General features: G+C 46.2%; 1 protein-coding gene across 1 annotated transcript in view; it reads right to left on the reverse strand.

Moving 5' to 3' along the window:
* The window catches only part of LOC143773579 (chloride channel protein ClC-Kb-like), a 35,863-nt gene extending 14,764 nt beyond the window's left edge, over positions 1–21,099 (reverse strand). The window contains exons 1-11 of the mRNA XM_077260985.1: positions 20,895–21,099; positions 14,055–14,183; positions 13,348–13,476; positions 12,537–12,676; positions 12,374–12,451; positions 12,075–12,153; positions 11,801–11,926; positions 11,632–11,716; positions 11,171–11,272; positions 1,450–1,537; positions 1,191–1,373 (exon numbers count right to left, since the gene is read on the reverse strand). Of these exons, the coding sequence (XP_077117100.1) occupies positions 1,191–1,373; positions 1,450–1,537; positions 11,171–11,272; positions 11,632–11,716; positions 11,801–11,926; positions 12,075–12,153; positions 12,374–12,451; positions 12,537–12,676; positions 13,348–13,476; positions 14,055–14,183; positions 20,895–21,099 (1,344 nt within the window). The remainder of the gene's footprint in view (positions 1–1,190; positions 1,374–1,449; positions 1,538–11,170; positions 11,273–11,631; positions 11,717–11,800; positions 11,927–12,074; positions 12,154–12,373; positions 12,452–12,536; positions 12,677–13,347; positions 13,477–14,054; positions 14,184–20,894) is intronic.
* Between the last annotated feature and the right edge of the window lie 835 nt (positions 21,100–21,934).

Genomic DNA, 21,934 nt, shown 5'->3' on the forward strand with positions numbered 1-21,934 from the left:
ATTCAGAATACTCAGATATATCACACATAATACATACCGAATACCCAGATTTATCACGCACATAATATATACAGAATATCCACATATATCACACATAATATATACAGAATACTCAGATATATCACACATAATATATACAGAATACCCACAAATATCACACACATAATATATACAGAATACCCTGATATATCACACACATAATATATGCAGAGTACCCAGATGTATTACACACATAATATATACGAATACCCAGATGTATCACACACATAATATATACCGAATACCCAGATATATCACACACATAATATATACCGAATACCCAGATTTATCACACACATAATATATACAGAATACCCAGATTTATCACACACATAATATATACAGAATACCCAGATATACCACACACATAATATATACAGAATACTCAGATATATCACACACATAATACATACCGAATACTCAGATATATCACACACCTAATACATACAGAATGTCCAGATATATCACACACATAATATATACAGAATGTCCAGTTATATCACACACATAATGTATACCGAATACACTGATATATCACACACATATGTACAGAATATGCAGATATATCACACACATAATATATACCAAATACCCTGATATATCACACACGATGTATACAGAATACCCTGATACAATACACACATGATATATATACAGAATACCCAGATATATCATACACATAATTTATACAAAATACCCAATATATCACACACATAATACATATAAAATACGCACAAATATCACACACGTAATATATATATCGAATATCCAGATGTATCACGCACATAATATATACCGAATACCCAGATTTATCACTCACATAATATATACAGAATACCCAGATTTATCACACATAATATATACAGAATACCCATATTTATCACACACATATTATATACAGAAAACCAAAATTTATCACACACATGATATATACAGAATACCCAGATATACCACACACATAATATATACAGAATTCCAAGATTTATCGCACACATAATATATGCAGAATAACCAGCTCTCAGGATCGTCCCAATGACCTCCCTTAATGCAGATGTAACCATACAATCAGCAATGACCAGAGCCCTGTAATCAGTGTTTCTTCCCGCAGAACTCAGAGCAGGACGGATATTTATCAGCCAAACTCTACTTACTTTAAGAACGACAAAGATGGCAAGTATCTCTGTCGAGGACATTTGTGGGTGTGTCCACTGTAGCCAGTTGTCATCATAGGTGGGGTTAGGAGGCTGGCGGGACGCATTCAGGAGCAGGGACTTTTCCTCCACGCCCCAGGTGATATTGTTGAAGAAGGTCTCCAGATGTTCTTTCATGGTCAGCTGTATAGAGGAAGCGAAATTTAGCAGGTGGCCGGGCATCGCTCACATGTTATGTGGAGTCACCCGCTTCACTCACCCGTGTCCCACCCAAGTACTGGCCAAATCCATGCGGGAAGGTGATGCTGGCCAACACCAGGGAAACAAACACGGCATAGATGATCTTACTGCAACACAAAGGGAGAATCGGTTATATTACTCTAGTCTGATAGTGGTGGAGGAAGATGAAAGCCAGGGAAAGTTTTATTCTTCTCGACCATGTGGAAGACCCAGCACATGTTACAGCTCATGGTCATGACTAAAGATATAGATTGAGGCCCACAATGTACAGACTGCGGAGAACCTTCTGCCACATCTGATGGACAAACTACTAAAATAAGTCCAAGACTTCCCCAATGACGTGAAATTGTCATCTTTCAAATCCTGGTCCGGCCTGATGTTTACGTGGCCATACACATAGGATGACCCCACTGAATGGTCAATTCCCTGGTGATGGATCGTTACTGATCGTTATAACAGTCATTCGTCCCGGTCATACACATTGAGTGAAAGTGGGTGATGAACTAAATGGTGTTTCAATGAAGGATCTGAAGGATTGTTCAGGGGCGAGAGATCTTATAAAGAGATGAGCGGACACCTGGATCTTCAGGTCTGGCGGGTTTGGCCAAACAGTCAAAAAAAGTTCAGGTTCGGGTACCAGAACAAGACCCGGACACGAACCCGGACCCCATTCACTTGAATGGGGGCACGAACATCGAGTGTTTGCTGTGCTGTAATGTGCAAGACAGCACGGCAAACAACGCTTCTGATCGGAAGTAAAATCATCTCCGTCGGTCAGAGAGCCGTGGTTCCCACGCTATCAGAAGATAGCACGAGCACTCAGCTGTAACTGGAGGTATAAAGTTTACCTCCAGTCACTGGCATCACCTGATGGGTCAACTGTTCTTATCATCCACCATACATCTTCTGCAACCCTCAGCTGTCAGCTTCAGGAATGTTGGTTATCAAGAATAGAGGGGTCCCTACGCCATATGTTTTAATTACTTAAATAAATAATTTAAAAAATGGCATGGGGTCCCCTAATTTTTGACAACCAGCCTTACTAAAGCAGACAGCTGGGGGCTGGTATTCTGAGGCTGGTAAGGGGCCATGGATATTGGCCCCCCCCCCAGCCTAAAAATAGCAACCTGCAGCTACCCAGAAAAGGCACATCTATTAGATGCACCAATTCTGGCGCTTTGCCCGGATCTTTCCACTTGCCCTGTAGCGGTGGCAAGTGGGGTGAATATTTGTGGGGTTGATGTCATCTCTGTATTGTCAGGTGACATCAAGCCCATGGCTTAGTAATGGATAGGCGTCTATAAGACACCCATCCATTACTAATCATATAGTTGTATAGTAAATAAAGACACAGCCAGAATAAAGTCTCTTAATTGAAATAAATACACAGACTCCTTTAATAGTCTTAATTAAACCATACTTACTGTTGTTAATTCCATTCTTGGGCTCCCTCCAGTGGTTGTAAATGGCACTTTTGTGAATTCTGCCCTTGGGCTCCCTCCGGTGGTTTTAAGTGGAACTGCTGCTCCTTGGATATAGCTTAGCAGCTGCTTCCACTGATCTTCTCTCCTGCTCTGCTATTTAGCCTGGCTCAGATTCTCAGCCAGTGCCAGCTGTCAATGTTTCTTGGTTGGATTCAGATCTCTCCTTGGATTTTCTTGATAGTCGGTCCAGTTCAGCAAAGATAAGTCCTTGCATTTTCATTTGTTGTCCACTTGCTGTGGACTTAATCGTTCAGCTCATTTTATGTTTGCTCTAGTCCAGCGTGTCAGTATTCTATATTCAGTTAAGCTGGAAGCTCTGGGGAAGCAGATTTGCCCTCCACACCGTTAGTCAGGTGTGGAGTTTTTTTTTGTAAACTCTGTGATGGACTTTTCTAGCTTTTAATACTGACCGCACAGTATCCTTTCCTCTTCTATTTAGTTAGAAGTGGCCTCCTTTGCTAAATCCTGGTTTCATTCTGTGTATGTCATTTCCCTCTCCACTCACAGTCAATATTTGTGGGGGGCTGTCTGTCCTTTGGGAATTTTCTCTGAGGCAAGATAGCTTTCCTGTTTCCATCTTTAGGGGTAGTTAGTTCTCCGGCTGTGACGAGATGTCTAGGGAGTGACAGGAACATTCCACGGCTACTTCTAGTGTTGTGTTAGGTTCAGGAACTGCGGTCAGTAAAGATACCATCTCCTCAGAGCTCGTCCCATGTTGCTCCTTAACCACCAGGTCATAACAGTACAGCTGGCCTGCAATGTATTGAACGCATCTCAAAAGAAGGAAAAAAAAAGTTCTGAACCATTTTTTTTTCTCTGCAGCCTGTTTTGTCTTTTTTTCCCCTTAATCTCTGGGTGGTTCAGGATTTCGGCGCTGACATGGATGTTCAGGGTTTGTTCTCTCGTGTGGATCAACTTGCTGCAAGGGTACAGAGTATCCAAGATTATGTTGTTCAGACTCCGGTTTTGGAGCCTAGAATTCCTACTCCTGATTTGTTTTTTGGGGATAGATCTAAGTTCTTGAACTTTAAAAATAACTGCAAATTGTTTTTTGCTTTGAGACCCCGTTCCTCTGGTGACCCCATTCAGCAGGTGAAAATTGTCATCTCTCTGCTGCGTGGAGACCCTCAGGATTGGGCATTCTCCCTTGACTCAGGGGATCCGGCATTACTTAATGTAGATGCATTTTTTCAAGCGCTCGGATTACTGTATGATGAACCTAACTCTGTGGATCAGGCAGAAAAAACCTTGATGGCCCTGTGTCAGGGTCAGGAAGCGGCAGAATTATACTGCCAGAAATTTAGAAAGTGGTCTGTGCTCACTAAATGGAATGAGGAGGCTCTGGCTGCAATTTTTAGAAAGGGTCTTTCTGAAACCCTTAAAGATGTTATGGTGGGATTCCCCATGCCTGTTGGTTTGAATGAATCTATGTCTCTAGCCATTCAAATTGATCGGCGCCTGCGCGAGCGCAAGGTTGTGCACCATATGGCAGTGTCTTCTGAGCAGAGTCCTGAGCCTATGCAATGTGATAGGATTTGGACTAGAGCAGAACGGCAGGAATTCAGACGTCAGAATGGGCTGTGTTTTTACTGTGGTGATTCTGCTCATGCTATTTCTGATTGCCCTAAGCGTACTAAGAGGGTCGCTAGGTCTGTTACCATTAGTACTGTGCAGCCTAAATTTCTCTTGTCTGTTACCCTGATTTGCTCATTATCGTCCTTTTCTGTCATGGCATTTGTGGATTCAGGCGCTGCCCTGAACTTAATGGACTTAGAGTTCGCCAGACGCTGTGGTTTTTCCTTACAGCCTTTGCAGAGCCCTATTCCCTCAAGGGGCATTGATGCTACACCATTGTCCAAGAATAAACCTCAGTACTGGACTCAGCTGACCATGTGCATGGCTCCAGCACATCAGGAAGATTGTCGTTTTCTTGTGTTGCATAATTTGCATTATGTGGTTGTACTGGGTTTTCCATGATTACAGGTACATAATCCAGTGCTGGATTGGAAATCTATGTCTGTGACTAGTTGGGGTTGTCAAGGGGTACATAGTGACGTTCCTTTGATGTCAATTTCCTCTTCCCCCTCTTCTGAAGTTCCTGAGTTTTTGTCGGATTTCCAGGATGTATTTGATGAGCCCAAGTCCAGTTCCCTTCCTCCTCATAGGGACTGTGATTGTGCTATTAACTTGATTCCTGGCTGTAAGTTCCCTAAGGGACGACTTTTCAATCTGTGCCAGAGCATGCCGCCATGCGGAGTTATGTTAAGGAGTCTTTGGAGAAGGGGCATATTCGGCCATCTTCGTCACCGTTGGGAGTGGGATTCTTCTTTGTTGCCAAGAAGGATGGCTCCTTGAGACCCTGTATTGATTATCGCCTTCTTAATAAGATCACGGTCAAATTCCAATACCCTTTACCTTTGCTTTCTGATTTGTTTGTTCGGATTAAGGGGGCTAGTTGGTTTACTAAGATTGACCTTCGAGGGGCGTATAATCTTGTTCGTATTAAACAGGGTGACGAATGGAAAACTGCATTTAATACGCCCGAAGGCCATTTTGAATACCTTGTGATGCCTTTCGGGCTCTCTAATGCCCCATCTGTGTTTCAGCCCTTCATGCATGATATCTTCCGGAATTATCTTAATAAATTCATGATTGTATATTTGGATGATATTTTGGTTTTTTCCGACGATTGGGAGTCTCATGTGAAACAGGTCAGGATGGTATTTCTGATCCTTCGTGCTAACACTTTATTTGTGAAGGGGTCTAAATGCCTATTTGGAGTTCAGAAGGTTTCTTTTTGGGGTTTTATTTTTTCTCCCTCGGCTATACAAATGGATCCTGTTAAGGTCCAAACCATTCATGATTGGCTTCAACCCACTTCTGTGAAGAGCCTTCAGAAATTTTTGGGCTTTGCTAATTTTTATTGCCGGTTCATTGCCAACTTTTCCAGTGTGGTTAAGTCCCTGACCGATTTGACGAAGAAAGGCGCTGATGTGATGAATTGGTCCTATGCGGCTGTTGAGGCCTTTCAGGAGCTTAAACGTTGATTTACTTCTGTCCCTGTGTTGCGTCAGCCGGATGTTTCTCTTCCTTTTCAGGTTGAGGTTGACGCTTCTGAGATTGGGGCAGGGGCCGTTTTCTCTCAGAGAAGTTCTGATGGTTCTTTGATGAAACCGTGTGCCTTCTTCTCCAGAAAGTTTTCGCCTGCGGAGCGTAATTATGATGTCGGCAATCGGGAGTTGTTGGCTATGAAGTGGGCATTTGAGGAGTGGCGACATTGGCTTGAGGGAGCCAAGCACCGCATTGTGGTCTTGACCGATCATAAGAATCTGATTTACCTCGAGTCTGCCAAGCGGTTGAATCCTAGACAGGCTCGATGGTCCCTGTTTTTCTCCCGTTTTGATTTTGTGGTCTCGTATCTTCCGGGATCTAAGAATGTTAAGGCTGATGCCCTCTCTAGGAGTTTTTTGCCTGATTCTCTGGGAGTCCTTGAGCCGGTTGGTATTCTCAAGGAGGGGGTGATTCTTTCTGCCATCTCCCCTGATTTACGGCGGGTGCTTCAGGAATTTCAGGCTGATAAACCTGACCGCTGTCCAGTGGGGAAACTGTTTGTTCCTGATAGATGGACTAGTAAGGTAATTTCTGAGGTTCATTGTTCGGTGTTGGCTGGTCATCCTGGGATTTTTGGTACCAGAGATTTGGTTGCTAGGTCCTTTTGGTGGCCTTCTTTGTCGCGGGATGTGCGTTCTTTTGTGCAGTCCTGTGGGACTTGTGCGTGGGCTAAGCCTTATTGTTCCCGTGCTAGTGGGTTGCTTTTGCCTTTGCCGGTCCCTGAGAGGCCTTGGACGCATATTTCCATGGATTTTATTTCGGATCTTCCGGTTTCCCAGAAGATGTCGGTTATCTGGGTGGTTTGTGACCAGTTTTCTAAGATGGTTCATTTGGTGCCTTTGCCTAAGTTGCCTTCCTCTTCTGATTTGGTTCCATTGTTTTTTCAGCATGTGGTTCGTTTGCATGGTATTCCGGAGAATATTGTGTCTGACAGAGGTTCCCAGTTTGTTTCTAGGTTTTGGCGAGCCTTTTGTGCTAGGCTGGGCATTGATTTGTCTTTTTCTTCTGCATTTCATCCTCAGACAAATGGCCAAACCGAGCGAACTAATCAGACTTTGGAAACTTATTTGAGATGCTTCGTGTCTGCTGATCAGGACGATTGGGTGGCTTTCTTGCCATTGGCCGAGTTTGCCCTTAATAATCGGGCTAGTTCGGCTACCTTGCTTTCGCCCTTCTTTTGTAATTTTGGTTTTCATCCTCGTTTTTCTTCAGGGCAGGTTGAGCCTTCTGATTGTCCTGGGGTGGATTCTGTGGTTTTTAGGTTGCAGCAAATTTGGGCTCATGTGGTGGACAATTTGGTGTTGTCTCAGGAGGAGGCGCAACGTTTTGCTAATCGTCGTCGGTGTGTTGGTTCCCGGCTTCGGGTTGGGGACTTGGTCAGGTTGTCTTCCCGTCATGTTCCTATGAAGGTTTCTTCCCCTAAGTTTAAGCCTTGGTTTATTGGTCCTTATAGGATTTCTGAGATTATCAATCCGGTGTCTTTTCGTTTGGCCCTTCCGGCATCTTTTGCCATCCATAATGTTTTCCATAGATCTTTATTGCGGAAATATGTGACGCCCGTTCTTCCATCTGTTGATCCTCCGGCTCCTGTGTTGGTTGATGGGGAGTTGGAGTATGTGGTTGAGAAGATTTTGGATTCTCGTTTTTCGAGACGGAAGCTTCAGTATCTTGTCAAATGGGAGGGTTACGGCCAGGAGGATAATTCTTGGGTTTTTGCCTCTGATGTCCATGCTGCTGATTTGGTTCGGGCCTTTCATCTGGCTCGTCCTGATCGGCCTGGGGGCTCTGGTGAGGGTTCGGTGACCCCTCTTCAAGGGGGGGGTACTGTTGTGAATTCTGCTCTTGGGCTCCCTCCGGTGGTTGTTAGTGGTAGTGCAGTGGTCTCTGGATTGTAAGTCAGGGCAGGTGTTTCTGCTTATTGCAGCTCTATTAGGTATTTAGGTGTGTAGGATCCATCAATCCCTGCCAGTTTTCCATTGTATCTTGGAGGGATTGCATCTCTGTCTGGCTCCACTTGCCCTGCTGTCATTTCAGCTAAGATAAGTGTCTGGTTTTTGTTCTCTGTAGCACGCATGCAGTGTGCTTTTATGTGCAGTGCAATCTATTGTGTTTTTGTCCAGTTTAGACTTTGTTGGGATTTTTCTGTCATGCTGGATTCTTTGGAGATGCAGATATACATCCTATGTCTTTAGTTAGATGTAGTAGATAGTATATTCTGCTGTGGATTTTTCTAGAGTTTTAATACTGACCGCTTAGTACTCTGTCCTATCCTTTTCTATTTTAGCTAGAAGTGCCTCTTTTGCTAAACTCTGTCTTTTCTGCCTGTGTACATATTTCCTCTTAAACTCACAGTCAATATTTGTGGGGGGCTGCCTATCTTTTGGGGCTCTGCTCTGAGGCAAGATAGGATTTCCCATTTCCATCTTTAGGGGTATTTAGTCCTCCGGCTGTGTCGAGGTGTCTAGGCCATGTTAGGTACATCCCACGGCTACTTCTAGTTGCGGTGTCAGTATTAGGATTGTGGTCAGTACAGGTACCACTTACTCCAGAGATAGTCACATGCGGCTCCAGGGTCACTGGATCATAACACTCACCCAGGCCAGGATAGTGGTAGAGAAAATGCTTTATCACTAGGTTGAGGACGTGAGCCATGCAAGGCACATGTGTGATCTTGCCTCGCTGTAGGGCCACCACCAGGTTTGCACTGTTATCAGAAATGGCCTTCCCTGGATGCAGGTTCAGCTGAGACAGCCATTGATCAAACTCAGCCTGGAGACCTGTCCACAACTTTGCAGTGCCAAAAAAGGCCCAGGCTAGGCAACCCTTGCCACCCCTGTGAGCTGCAGACCCGCAGACTCTGTTGGTCACAGCCATAGTTGTGGCTCAGGATGCATTGCTCATCCGGGCTGCATCACTATGTGTCTGCGACGTACGACGCAATGTAACCTCCTTGTCTTCCTCCTCAGATGACCTACTCAGCTGTGTGCCTCTAGGTTCACACCAACTGGGATCTAACACATCATCATCATCATCCTCTGTGTTATCACATTTCTCACCCTTGGAGTCACCCTTCTCCTCTTCTTGCCCTGACAGCACAGTACAGTCTGCGAGAGTCTCATCAGACTCACCCATGTGTGGTTCCATACAGCCAGTTGTACAGTTGGAGAGTTGGGATGTAGGGAGAAGCAAGGGGAATTTGGATGCCACCTCTGTGGATTGTACTGGGTATGATGTTGAGGTGGAGGAAGAGGAGGAGAGGTCACTTGAAGCAGCGCTTGCCATCCACTGGGGCACATGCTCTTTCTGGGCCTCATCAACAAGGTATACTGCTGTGCTTCTTCCAAAGAAAGGTAGTGGTGTAGCCTGTCCAATAACAGAAGTTGTCAGTTGTCTTTGCATAGGATGTGTCGCCACTTCACTAGTACTTTCACAAACATTACCACCTACCCCACGTACAGCTTGAACACCAAGCCTAATTCTCATTCCACCACGGCCTCGCTTTTTTCCAGTTATGTTGTTCAGATAGTGTGGTAGGAGCACAGTATTAGCAACAAAAAAATAGATTTTAAACTCTGCACGACCTCTGCAAACAGCTGAATATCAGCGGCAGTAAGTTCCAAGGTGAAATATGGCGTGCTGAATTGTGTTAGCCACAGAAGAAAGAATTGTTTTGAGTGTGGATGAGGCCTGTATGACAAAGAAGATATGCTACAAACAATTTGAAAGTCAGATGTCCCCTACTGTATGACAATAGGAATGGAATAATTTTTTGTGGCCTCCGGATCAGGCCTCTACAGCTTAATATAAACCCAATAAAATGACTAAGCGTGATATGGCGGGCTGTCTAACTTTTTGCAACTGAATAATTATAATTTCTTTTTAATGCGCGTTAGGTCTGCAGATAGTTTCATATCACCACAGCATTAAATGACAAGGTGGGATACAGCAGGCTGTTTCACATTTAGCTAGTGAAAAAGTATTATTTAGAGTGCGCTATGCTTGTGCATAGAGTGCAATAGAAGCAGTGCACAACACACTTGTAGGACATGTGCCCTGCCGGATTTGTCTGTGGACCCCAGTAATGGCCCCCAAAAAATGCTGGAAGGTAAATTTAACAGCCACACTCGATACTATTAGCTACACTATCTGACTGATATACAACCGCCTAACTAACTAGCAAAAATCTTGCTGCTAACAGTGGCAGCATCAGGAGCAGCCTCTCTGGATTGTTAGGGTATGTGCACACGTTCAGGTTTTTTTGCGATAAAAGCACTATAAAAACTCATTTAAAACGCATGCATTATGCATTCTATCATTTAGAATGCATTCTGCATGTTTTGTGCACATGGTGCGTTTTTTTCCACGAAAAAAAATGCATTGCGGTAAAAAAAGCAGCATGTTCATTAATTTTGCGGATTTTCCGCGTTTTTCCCGCAATTCTATGCATTTGGAAAAAACGCACAAAAAACACATCAAAAAACGCAAAAAAAACGCATGCGGATTTCTGGCAGAAATGTCCGTTTTTTGTCAGGAAAATTTCTGCTAGAAATCCTGACGTGTGCACGTAGCCTCACAGTGTCAAAATGGCACTAAATCAAGATGTCCGCTCTTTATATGGTGAGGGACGTGTGATTTCAGCAGCCAATGACACAACCCGTTGTGTCAGGATATTGTGGGTGTTTCCTGCGCCCTGGTTGGCTAGCTGCAATGTGCGCACATAAAGTTAGGGGGAAAAAAATAACTGTTTACAAGAACGCCGCACCTCTGAGCTCTGCAAACCCCCTCCCCACATCAAACATGTGCCAAACACTCATGATACACCACCATTACCATTGCTATAGTGCTAAAAATACTATTGTGGCAACGCAAATATTTTCCCGCACTTTTTTCTACCGAATTTTACCGATTTTTCCTGATTTTTTTAAAATTTTGCTTGGGTTTCAGAATGTGCCATATTCATGCCGAATTTATGTTTGGTGATCGTTTTCTGAACAAATTTGCTCATCACTACCCACCAGCAATCTAAAGCCCCCCATGGAGCTTAGATGGCTGTTGGATGGAATAAAGACTTGACTGCCCAAGTTCTTCATCTCCTGCAGTGGATTCGTTGTATGGAGCCAGGGTGTTGGATAGAGCGACACTTACTTGTTCCTCAGGAACTTTCCTATCCGTTCATTAGTATTGATGAAAACCAGTGTGACGCGGTGGATATACAGGTAGACGCAGCAGACACAACCGCAGACCACCCTGCAACAAAGGCAACACAAGATGAGGGTACTGCTCAGCGTAGAGCATAGGACGCTCACACTGCACAGTCAGATGATGATGTGGCTGAGATTTGTAGTACGTTTCAGGCTGCCAGGTCCCTGGTGACTCAGTAACCGAGGATTTCTGGTCTCTTTTGGTTATTTTCCGTTATTAGACATTATTTAGTGCTGTTAAACAGACAGCTGGATTCAGTGGCCATCAACGCTCCACTAAAACGTCACATTGCTGTAATGATGATCAGGAGGGTGGCATGTCCACCAAATCCACCATCCCGCTTCACAGAGGAGAACATGTCCCACCCAGCCCCCAACAGTGGATGTGCCCCTACATATACTCACCCAAGGATAGCATAAGACAAATACTCTGGGAGATCGAAGGGAAACTCAACCCGCCAATTGGTACTAAAGAGGATGGCGACCGTCTCTACAGAAGAGGTGGGAAAGAAGAATGTAATTATCACCAGTGTTAATCTAGTAGACCCCCAGTCTGCCGATCTTCAGAACTCACCGTTCTCGCTATTAGTCACTGCCAAGAGCCGGAACATCAGAGCCGCACAGGTTGCCGCAAAAAAGCCGCGCCAGTAATTGCGCACTGCAAAATGTGTCGCTGTTGTCTCTATGCTGAAGAGCACACCTGGAGAAGAGACGTTAACACGACCGTGTGCAGATCATCGGGTCTATACTCAACCTGCTCATATACACATGTGTGGAGCGGCATCTGGACCCCACCACCAAGACACAGACATGAAACATCAGACGTCATTGTTATTATAGCCACTGACCTCCTACTGGAGCCACGAAGCAGCACGCGACCCCCACCGCAGCCCCGGCAATCAGCAGCTCGTACTTACGACTTGGGTTCTGAAGCAAAAATGAATCAGATTATAAGAGTCCATGAACCCAAAAAGTACCAGGAGATGATGCGTGTCAGCCTTCATCATTGTGACCATGGAGACCTCCGCCGCTGAAGAGTTTGGGAACCGACTGCAGAAAGGAAGCAGCCATGTCTGCTCTGACTCCGTACCCCCGGCTGTAATACACCACCACACACAACAGGATGTCATCACGCAGGACTCCTCACCTCTTTGGCTCCAACAAGTTTGACCATCAGTCTTCCTAGAAGGGTGGCGAGTATAGTGGCCATGTGCACGAAGGGGCCCTGCAGAGAGATGAACACAAAGTGCTGTCATGTCTGCACGTCTCCACCATCCCTGCCCAGACCCCGCATTTATTGCTGCACATACCACTTTGCCTAGAAATATAGTGCTGCCGGCAGCCAGTGTGCACGTGACTCCAATCAACTTGGCAATAAATGTTCGAAAAGTAAAGAATTCTGCAAGGACAACTCCACGCAAGGTGACCTTAATTTCCGGGATTCCAGATCCTGCACAAAAAGAAGGCCAAGATTTATTGTATGGCTGCCACTGTGTGACCCAACATGGGGAGGCGTTTCATCATGCCTCCCCACCCTGAAAGTTAGAGAGTGGCACAAGTACTGGAGCACCAGAAGTGCTTAAGTGAACGACATGATACAATACTGCCATCATGGCCCCACCGTGCCCAACACAGACAGTATGATGCCTATTGAGGTCCCTCACAGTCTCCATAACACCTGCTGCACATGGTACTATGCCCCCACATACTGGAAAGCCTCACAGCTCTATAAACACAGAATAATTCCCAAAACACAGTATAATACCTCCCACAAAGCATAATGCCCCCACACAGTATGATGCCCCCACAGTCCCCCCCATGGTGGCCCTCACACAATAATCCCATTTGCCTGTTCCTCAGTAACGGAGCTTCTCTTTGCTACCTAGTCACGTTATGTGAGAATGTCACATGATCTGGAGGTCCCAGCAGGTCCTGCAGTATCTAATTGGTGGAGCAGAAAATTGTCAGCTTCCTGCTCCATCATCCTGCCTGGTACAGATACAGTTAAAGCCAAGACATACCCCCGACCTCCCGGGACAGCGGGATACCTCTCCAAATTCAGGACTGACTAACTGCATCTGGGAGTTATGGCTTCATGTTTACTTAGATGTGACCACTTACCTGCAGCTTGTGGAGCAATATATTTGGCAACTCCGGCAGATACAGCCATGAGGAGAATGTGGTATAGCACCCAGGAGAAGTACTGTAAGTATCTGTACTGGTCGAGGGCATCATATACCCACAGGTTGACTGCGGAGATATAAGGGTCCATGTTAGATCCAGGGGGCTGTAATATCTCTCACTTTACATTATGTGATCTATATATAAATATCTGGTAGAAGGTCTGAATATCTAGTGGCCACTTCAGAATGCCAGCCATAAACCGGCCTCTCCATAAACACTTTCATCGAGGCGATAAGCAGCCCCCGGACACTTTTCATGCTATGTCTCCAAGCTGAGAGAGTGGGATCCTCATTTCCTGTGACATTGGTGGGGGACACTGTAGACCCCCAACTGATCAGTACACATTAATCTAATGGATGGACAGAGAACACAGCCTCTTCAGGACCAGTATGGAGACTTGCTTCAGCATGCATATCATTATCATGGGGGTCTGTATGGCTTGGTGGGCACAGCATTTATCGGGCACAGAGCGTACAACGAGGGACAGGAGATACAAGACTGCAGAGTGTCGTGCACTGCATGACTATTGGTGGGGGGTCCTGACTGACAACCAGTCCAGATGAGTCAGTATTGCTCTTGTCCGGTAGTCAGGTCATGTTATGGTCATGGTTGTGGCTGTGAACACCAGGTGCAGTGTTACCCACCTCGTTGTAATTTGCCAATAGTCACATCCAGTCCAAAGCTGATTGTTGCCATACTGATCCCCAGTAAAAACAGGAAAATCCAATCTTCTCCAAATCGCTGCAGTGCCCTCCGTAGGACGTTACCCACAGCTAAAATGCAAAAGTCATTGGATAATTGACGACAGAATAATGGTCACTAATCTATTATAACAATAGAAAGAGCAGAATAATGGTAGAAGAGCTAAATGTGATCCTGATGATGTACAAACCACAAAGTGACATACACCAGAGACCCAAAGAGAAGAAAGGAAAGAGCTAGGTAGAAGGAAGGCAGGCGACAAGCAGGCAGGAAGAAGGTGTAGGGAGCCAGCCCCTGCCAAGAACTGAATTACACTGTGACTTTGAGAGACAAAGCTCCCCTTTTATTTGTGTGCACTTGGACTAGTCCTTTCTCTCCTGCAGCTTGCTGAGTGTTGGTTTGAACAAGAAGCAGGAAGTGTCTATTCAGGAGGTGGTGAGGGAGCCTCATGCCTGTGAAAGACAGGACAATAAGTGTGCACTAACAACGAGAGACTGGAAAATGAACTAACAGCTTCAAGGGAGAAGATATTGTAGGATCAATCAACAGGACCGTGTCAGAATGAAGAGTTGAATCGCACAGCTGAGGTTGTTCTCCACCTGCAACCTGAGAGATTAAACAATGCTGTGGTACGAGTAATCCCTCAACATTGAAAGTGGGAACCAGACTTGCCCGGAGCCAGAAGAAGACAGATCAGTTAACCTGGGAAGAGCTCAACACATCAAACTTGACTCCATTACATCAGGATCAAGCACCAGCAACTAGACTTTGTCCTAAGCTCTACTGAACTGTGAGCATGACACCGATGTCCAACTGTGTTAGGCTACTTTCACACTGGCGTTAACTGCAATACGTCGCAATGCGTCGTTTTGCCAAAAAATCGCATCCTGCAAAAGTGCTTGCAGGATGCGTTTTTTCTGCATTGACTAACATTAGCGACGCATTTGCAACGCATTGACACACGTCGCAACCGTCGTGCGACGGTTGCGCCGTGTTGTGGCGGACCGTCGGGAGCAAAAAACGTTACATGTAACATTTTTTGCTCCCGACGGTACGCTTTTTCCGACCGCGCATGCGCGGCCGGAACTCCGCCCCCACCTCCGTGCACTTCCCCGCACCTCACAATGGGGCAGCAGATGTGCTGGAAAAATGCATCCGCTGCCCCCGTTGTGCTGCGGAGACAACGCTAGCGTCGGTGACCTCGGCCCGACGCACTGCGACGGGCCTAGCCCGACGCTAGTGTGAAAGTGGCCTTAGGGTGTAGAGCTGGCTTCTTTAGTTAGGGCACTTTAGCACTGCAGCCTAATTATCGGAAGCTAGGTAGGAAGTTAGAAGACAGTAGTTGTGTAGAAATGTAGGAGAACATCGGGAGAAAGGAAGGGTGGCACAAGGAAGGCAGAAAGAAGACAGCAGAAAAGCAGAAGAATAGCAGGAGAAAGGTAGGCGAAAGTCAGGAGGACAGCAGAAGGGCAGAAGGGAGGCAAGTGAAAAGCAGGAGAACAGCAGGAGGGAGTAAGGAGAAAAGCAGAGCAGCAGGAGAAAGGTAGAAGGGAGGCAGGGGCAGAATGGCAGCAGAGCAGCAGGAAAAATTAAGGCAGAAGGACAGCAGTAGGAAGGCAGAAGGGAGGCAGGAGAAAGGCAGAAGGAAAGCAGGTGAAATGCAGAACAGTAGACGGAAGGCAGGCGAAAGGCAGGAGGAAGGCAGAAGTGAGGCGGAAAAAACCCAGAACAGGAGTAAAGCAGTATAATGGCAGAAGGGCGTCAGGACAGCATCAGGAGGAGGGCAGAAGAGAGGCAGGAGAAAAGTAGAAGGGAAGCAGGAGAAAGGCAGAAGGACAAAGGTAGAAGGGAGGCAGAAGGAAGGCAGACAAAAGGCAGGAGGATGGCAAGAGGAAGGCAGGAGAACACGAGAAAGGTAGACAAACAGAAGGAGAGAGGCAGAAGGATGACAAGAAAAAAGGAATCCACCACATTCTCAATGGTGAAAGCTGCAATGTTTTTATTCTTATTGTGCAAGAATACAAATGGAGTGTGTCATAACATTGCTAAATAATGAGAAAAGTAAAACGGAATGGCTGTGTTGTACAATATATTGCAACTTTCACCATTGAGAGGGCGGTGTTGCTTTTTCTTTGTTGGTACACCATCTCACAAATCAGCACCTCCAACTATCCTCGAGTGCAGAACAATACTCTCTACCTGAGGACAGAAGAACGGCAGGAGGATAGAAGGACGGCAGGAGGAAGGAAGAACGGCCAGAGGATGGAAGAACGACTGGAGGATAGAAAGAAGACAGGAGGATGGCAGGAAGGCAGGAGGATGGAAGAACGACAGGAGGCTAGAAAGAAGACAGGAAGATAGAAGGAAGATAGGAGGATGGCAGGAAGGCAGGAGGATGGAAGAACGACAGGAGGCTAGAAAGAAGACAGGAGGTTAGAAGGAAGACAGGAGGATAAAAGAATGTCTGGAGGACAGAAGGAAGACAGGAGGATGGCAGGAAGACAGGAGGGTAGAAGGATGGAAGAACGACTAGAGGATAGAAAGAAGACAGGAGGATGGTAGGAAGACAGGAGGGTAGAAGGATGGCAGGAGGAAGAATGGACGGAGGATGGAAGAACGACAGGAAGTTAGAAGGAAGACAGGAGGATAGAAGGATGGCAAGAGGATGGAAGAACGACGAGGATAGAAGGAAGATAGGAGGATGGAAGAACGTCTGGAGGATAGAAGGAAGACAGGATGGCAGGAAGACAGGAGGATAAAAGGATGGCAGGAGGATAGAAGAACGACTGGAGGATAGAAAGAAGACAGGAGGATAGAAGGAAGAGAGGAGGGTAGCAGGAAGGCAGGGGATGAAAGAAATGCAGGAGGTTAGAAAGAAGACAGGAGGATGGCAGCAAAACAGGAGGATAAGAGAACTGCAGGAGGATAGAAGGAAGACAGGAGGATAGAATAACAGCAGGAGGATGAAAAAACGTCAGGATAGAAAGAAGACAGGAGGATGTCAGGAAGACACAAGCATAGAAGAACGGCAGGAGGATGGAAAGAAGACAGGAGGATAGAAGGAAGACAGGAGGATGGCAAGAAAACAGGAGGATTTAAGAATGGCAGTAGGATAGAATAATGAGAGGAGGATGGAAGAATGGCTGGAGGATGGAAGAATGGCTGGAGGATGGCATCAAGACAGGAGTATAGAAGAACGACAGTAGGATAGAAGAATGGCAGGAGGATGGAAGAACAGAAGGAGGGTGGAAGAACAATAGGAGGGTGGAAGAACAGCAGGTGGATGGAAGAACAGCATGAGGATGGAGGAACAGTAGGAGGATGGAAGAACAGCAGGAGGATGGAAGAACAGCAGAAGGATGGAAGAACAGCAGGAGGGTGGAAGAACAGTTGAGGATGGAAAAACAGTAGGATGGAAGAACAGTAGGAGGGTGGAAGACCAGCAGGAGGATGGAAGAACAGTAGAAGGATGGAAGAACAACAGGAGGATAGAAGGAAGAAAGGAGGATAGAAGAATGGCAGTAGGATAGAAGAACGGCAGAAGAATAGAATAATGAGAGGAGGAATGAAGAATGGCAGGAGGATGGCAGCAAGACAGGAGGATAGAAGAATGGCAGGAGAATGGAAGAGCGGCTGGAGGATTGAAGAACGGCAGGAGGATAGAAGTAAGACAGGATGACAGAAGAACGGCAGTAGGATAGAAGAATGGCTGGAGGATGGAAGAACGGCAGGGGGATAGAAGGAAGGCAGGAGGATGGCAGTAAGACAGGATGATAGAAGAACGGCAGTAGGATAGAAGAATGGCAGAATGGCAGGGGGATAGAAGAACAGTAGGAGGATGTAAGAACAGTAGGAGGATGGAAGAACAGAAGGAGGATGGAAGAACAGCAGGATAATGGAAGAACAACAGGAGAATGGAAGAACGGCAGGAGGATGGCAGGAAGACAGGAGAATGGCAGGAGGATGGAAGAACAGCAGAATGATGGGAGGAAGACAGGAGGATGGCAGTATGAGGAAGGCAGGACAATGGAAAGAAAACAGAAGGAAGATGGCAAGAGGGCAGTAAGTGTATGTGAGGAGGACAGAGAGGGAATGGCAGGCAGTATCTGGAGTGTCAGTTCTTCTTGGGAAGGACTTCATGTGTTACAGAATCTTAGAGAACTTCCCATCTTCTTCTCCAGACTTTGGATTCCTGCTTTCTCTTCTGCTTCCAAGTCCATGTGCAGGTGAGGTTGGATCATGGCAGAGAACCATGTGGACCTTCTCGAGTTTCCTTTCTCCTTCAGAAGGTCATGTTCCTTCATGTAGGACTCTTCTGACTTTTCTGGCCTGTAGATGAGGCACTTTGTTTCCAGTGGTTTCTTGAGGTCCAGAGTGGACAGGTGTCCTGGATTTCTTCAAATCTCCAGTTTTAGCTCACCGTGTTCTTGGCCTAACATTTACGTTTCTGGTCTTTGGCCCTGACTGTGACTTCACAGGAGCTTTACCAGGATCTGGGGCTGGAAATAGTCATAATAAAGCCATCTCCTACCCCATAAATTCACCGCAGACTGCACAGCAAAATCAGCTCCAGAGGAGGCTACTCTACAGCTCTTAAAAAAAAGAACCAGCTCCTCAGGTGACTTCTGCACTAATTTACAGCTTTAACAGTAAAGAACCAACTCCCAAGGTGACTACTCAACATAATCACAGCTCTTATATTAAAAAGCAGCTTGTGGGAAATAGTCCAATGATTCACGGCTATTAGAAAAAAACAATCAATTCCTAGATTAACAGATTCAAAGCTCGGACAGTAAAGAACAAGCCCATGAGGTGACTTCTCCCCAGCTTTACTGCTCCTACAGCTCCTAGAGATCATCACTTACCAGATTCTCTGCTCTTACAGTAAAGATGCCTGGCCACAACTGGAACCCATTCTAACTCCAGCAGGAGGGTTTGTTCTCATCTTTTGAGATGTTCTTTGGAGCAATCACTGCAGGAACTGTAAGAGCAGTGGATCTGTGGAGTCATCACCTGTGGAGCTGGTTCTTTACTGTAAGAGCAGTGGATCTGTGGAGTCATCACCTGTGGAGCTGGTTCTTTACTGTAAGAGCAGTGGATCTGTCGAGTCGTCACCTGTGGAGCTGGTTCTTTACTGTAAGAGCAGTGGATCTGTGGAGTCGTCACCTGTGGAGCTGGTTCTTTACTGTAAGAGCAGTGGATCTGTGGAGTCGTCACCTGTGGAGCTGGTTCTTTACTGTAAGAGCAGTGGATCTGTGGAGTCATCACCTGTGGAGCTGGTTCTTTACTGTAAGAGCAGTGGATCTGTCGAGTCGTCACCTGTGGAGCTGGTTCTTTACTGTAAGAGCAGTGGATCTGTGGAGTCGTCACCTGTGGAGCTGGTTCTTTACTGTAAGAGCAGTGGATCTGTGGAGTCGTCGTCACCTCGGCTGTGATTGGTGATATGATACATTGCTGTGTGATCGCAGATACACATAATTGTGCGTTCTGTGTATTGTACTGATATTACAATAACGGACCGCCATGTGGACATTACTATGACGGACCCCCATGTGGATATTATAATGACGGACCTCATGTGGATATTACAATGACGGACCCCCATGTGGATATTACAATGACAGACCCCCATGTGGATATTACAATGACAGACCCCATGTGGATATTACAATGACGGACCCCCATGTGGATATTACAATTATGGACCCCCATGTAGACATTATAATGACAGACCCCCATGTGCATATTACAATGACGGACCCCCATGTGGATATTACAATGATGGACCCCATGTGGATATTAGAATGACGGACCCCCATGTGGATATTAGAATGACGGACCCCCATGTGGATATTACAATGCCAGACCCCGATGTGGACATTACAATGACGGACCCCCATGTGGATATTACAATGCCAGACCCCGATGTGGATATTACAATGCCAGACCCCGATGTGGATATTACAATGGCGGACCCCCATGTGGACATTACAATGAGGGACCCCCATGTGGATATTACAATGACGGGCCCCCATGTGGACATTACAATGACGGACCCCCATGTGGACATTACAATGACGGACCCCCATGTGGATATTACAATGACAGACCCCGATGTGGACATTACAATGACGGACCCCCATGTGGACATTACAATGATGGACCCCCATGTGGATATTACAATGATGGACCCCCATGTGGACATTACAATGACGGACCCCCATGTGATAATTACAATGACGGACCCCGATGTGGACATTACAAGGATGGACCCCCCATGCGGACATTACAGTGGCGGACCCCCATGTGGATAGTACAATAATGGACCCCCATGTGGATATTACAATGATGGACCCCTATGTGGACATTACTATGACGGACCCCCCATGTGGATATTATAATGACGGACCCCCATGTGGATATTTCAATGGCGGACCCCCATGTGGATATTACAATGAAGGACCCCCATGTGGATATTACAATGATGAACCCCCATGTGGACATTACAATGACGGACCCCCATGTGGACATTACTGTGACGGACCCCCATGTGGACATTACAATGATGGACCACCATGTGGACATTACAATGATGGATCCCATGCGGACATTACAATGACGGACCCCCATGTGGACATTACAGTGACGGACCCCCATGCGGACATTACAGTGACGGACCCCCATGCGGACATTACAGTGACGGACCCCCATGTGGACATTATAGTGACGGACCCCCATGCAGACATTACAGTGACGGACCCCCATTGATAGTTGTGACTCACGTCTCATACACGTGCGGACCCTCCTGCCGATGATGATGAGGGCGCTCTGGTTCCCCTTCTCCTTCGGCATGTAGGAGTAGGCCTCGCTCTCCGTCATCTCGCTCTCCGCTTTACTGTCCGCTCTCCGTCCCTTGGTCTCGGGAAGCTCCAGTGTCACCAGCTTCTCCTCCCGGTCACTGTGCTCCTGGTCCTTCACCTGAGCCATGGTGTCTGGTCTGAGCCTCATCCTCACACACCTGTGTATATACCTGAGGGAGGCCAAACCTGCTGCCCTGCCCTCCGAGCCTGGAACCAGACACCTTGTATCAACACACAACAGGGCATGTTTGTGATGTCCTCTGCATCTAGAGGAGCTGTGGAGATAAGGGGCCCAGGTACAGCTCCTGAGACCACCACCACCAAACCCCTCACGTACACTGGGTACAGAAAGTATTCATAGCCCTTTAAATTTGTCATTCTTTGTTTCATTGCAGCCATTTGGTAAATTCAGTAAAGTTCATTTTTTCTCATTAATGTTCACTCTGCACCCCATCTTGACTGAAAAAAACAGAAATGTAGAATTTTTTGCAAATTTATAAAAAAAAGAAAAGCTGAAATATCACATGGTCATAAGTATTCAGACCCTTTGCTCAGACACTCATATGCAAGTCACATGCTGTCGGTTTAAATTATATTGACAACCCAAAACATCCAAATGAACCTGATCAAAATTCACATACCCCATTTCTTAATACCGTGTATTGCCCTTTCTAACATCAATGACAGCTTGAAGTCTTTTGTGGTAGTTGCGGATGAGGTTCTTTATTTTCTCAGATGGTAAAGCTGCCAACTCTTCTTGGCATAAAGCCTCCAGTTCCTGTAAATTCCTGGGCTGTCTAGCATGAACTGCGCGCTTGAGATCTCCCCAGAGCGGCTCAATGATGTTGAGGTCAGGAGACTGAGATGGCCACTCCAGAACCTTCACTTGCGGATGGCCACTCCAGAGTCCATCATTGTAACATCCACATGGTGGTCCGTCATTCTAATGTCCACATGGGGGT

This window comes from Ranitomeya variabilis, chromosome 5, assembly GCF_051348905.1.
Source record: "Ranitomeya variabilis isolate aRanVar5 chromosome 5, aRanVar5.hap1, whole genome shotgun sequence".
NCBI classification, from domain to species: Eukaryota; Metazoa; Chordata; class Amphibia; order Anura; family Dendrobatidae; genus Ranitomeya; species Ranitomeya variabilis.